At 33.2% G+C, this 1,628-nt stretch overlaps 1 protein-coding gene across 6 annotated transcripts in view; it reads left to right on the top strand.

The window, feature by feature from the left end:
• The window catches only part of LOC117120536 (elongation factor 1-delta-like), a 20,783-nt gene that overhangs the window by 9,188 nt on the left and 9,967 nt on the right, over nt 1–1,628 (top strand). For 4 of the 6 annotated variants that reach the window (XM_033265550.1, XM_033265554.1, XM_033265552.1 and 1 more), the window contains 3 exons: nt 58–155; nt 429–509; nt 1,253–1,316. The exons of 1 other annotated variant lie outside the window; for it this stretch is intronic. In XM_033265550.1, the coding sequence (XP_033121441.1) occupies nt 58–155; nt 429–509; nt 1,253–1,316 (243 nt within the window). The remainder of the gene's footprint in view (nt 1–57; nt 156–428; nt 510–1,252; nt 1,317–1,628) is intronic. One more of the 6 variants, XM_033265551.1, reaches the window with a different exon arrangement.

The following is a 1,628-nucleotide window of genomic DNA, read 5'->3' as shown; positions in this document are numbered from 1 at the left end:
AGATGTGTAAAAGAGACAGCATTAAAGGTTTTTATTTTTTATTTTTTTTTTTTTTAGTGACGGAGGATTTAAGAGCATCTGTATCCATGCTAATAGCACGAGTAACAGCCCTGGAAAAATCAGCAGGTACACCTCAAGTAAATGGAACAAAAGAAGTGAGTATTGAGTAATCATTACGTAAAATTGAACTGAGAATTTTTTGTATGTCTATACTGCCCTCACAAACTTGCCAGCAATAAATTCAATGGGTTGCCTTGAATTGAGAGATCTGAAAATTTTTCACCATCAGAAAAACATTGAGAACAGGTCTTTAAAGAACAAGTTTAAGATATATATTTGTGTATAGTTGTTTTCAATGCACAATTGTTTTTACATGTACATGTACTGTATGTACATGTGTGAAATGTAAAATGTTGTTATCTTTGCAGGAGGCAGCTAAAGCAGTGGAAGCGGCAGGTGATGATGACGACGACGACGACTTTAATCTTGATGATTCCGATGATGAAGATGTAAGTTCAAATTTTAATGAGTTCAGATTCTCATCAGATCAGGCTTTTACCCTAAAGACAGGTGTAAAAATCCCATGGTGGGTAGGGGAGGTGTTGAGAAGCTCTGTTTTGACCATCAAATTTTACCAAATCCTTTTTTTTTTTTGTTTTTTGTTTTTTGACTGGTTTAGTTGGCTAATTTAGTGGTAGCAGTACAGTTTAATAGGTGGTGATTAAGAGGCTTTTCTTCCATCCCCAGGGTCAGGGTCCTGCGTTGAAACCCTGACTACTGTGGGGTTGTTTCTCACAAATAAAAACAACTCTGCAAACGATAACAATAAAGCAATTTTTTTTTATATAGAAAATAAAAGAAATATGAGAAGTTATTACACTAGGATGATTCGATAGCAACTTATCTATATACAATAAAAAATAATTTCACAAATCAATTCAAATAACGTCATAATCATTGAAAAACAATAAAATCGTAGAAAAACAATGATTTTATTATTCATTTGAATTGATTTTTCAAGTATTTTGTTAGCGTATACATGATAACTTGTTAACAAATTGTCCTAGTGTAAAACCTTCTCTTATTTCTTTTATTTTCTGTATGAATAATTGTTTTTGGCTTTTTATCATTATCGTTGCTAGTGTAAACAGGCCTTAAGCCTCATAAAAAGAATTTGTGATAAGAAGCATTGATGATGTTGAGCATTTTAATGGATTCTGAAAGCTGATTTCTATTTTATTCCTGTTTGCAGGCTGAAGAAGTTGCAAAACTGAAAGCAGAAAGGCTTGCAGCTTATGCTGCTAAGAAAGCAAAAAGTAAGAAAACATAATGCTAAGCTATAATCCACACTATCAGATTATATGCGGCACATGGGAATTGCCCATATATGAGCGTGATGGCATATCACATCCATCTGTACATGGTGATGTCATATCATACCCATATATGGGCAATTCACATGTATTTGTCAATTAAAATGATATTTGGATAGAGGTTTATGTCTGCATTCATCCTTTGTTGGCTTTTAAAAATTTAATCATCCTGAGTCACAGTTATTCATTCCTAATTTGGTTGTAATACAGTCGACTCCGCCTAAGTCAAATCTAATGGGACTGGCATAAAAAGAT

Source organism: Anneissia japonica, unplaced genomic scaffold (genome assembly GCF_011630105.1).
Source record: "Anneissia japonica isolate Jap-2015-1 unplaced genomic scaffold, ASM1163010v1 scaffold287917_len653891_cov171, whole genome shotgun sequence".
NCBI classification, from domain to species: Eukaryota; Metazoa; Echinodermata; class Crinoidea; order Comatulida; family Comatulidae; genus Anneissia; species Anneissia japonica.
This window is presented reverse-complemented; position numbering and strand designations above follow the sequence as displayed.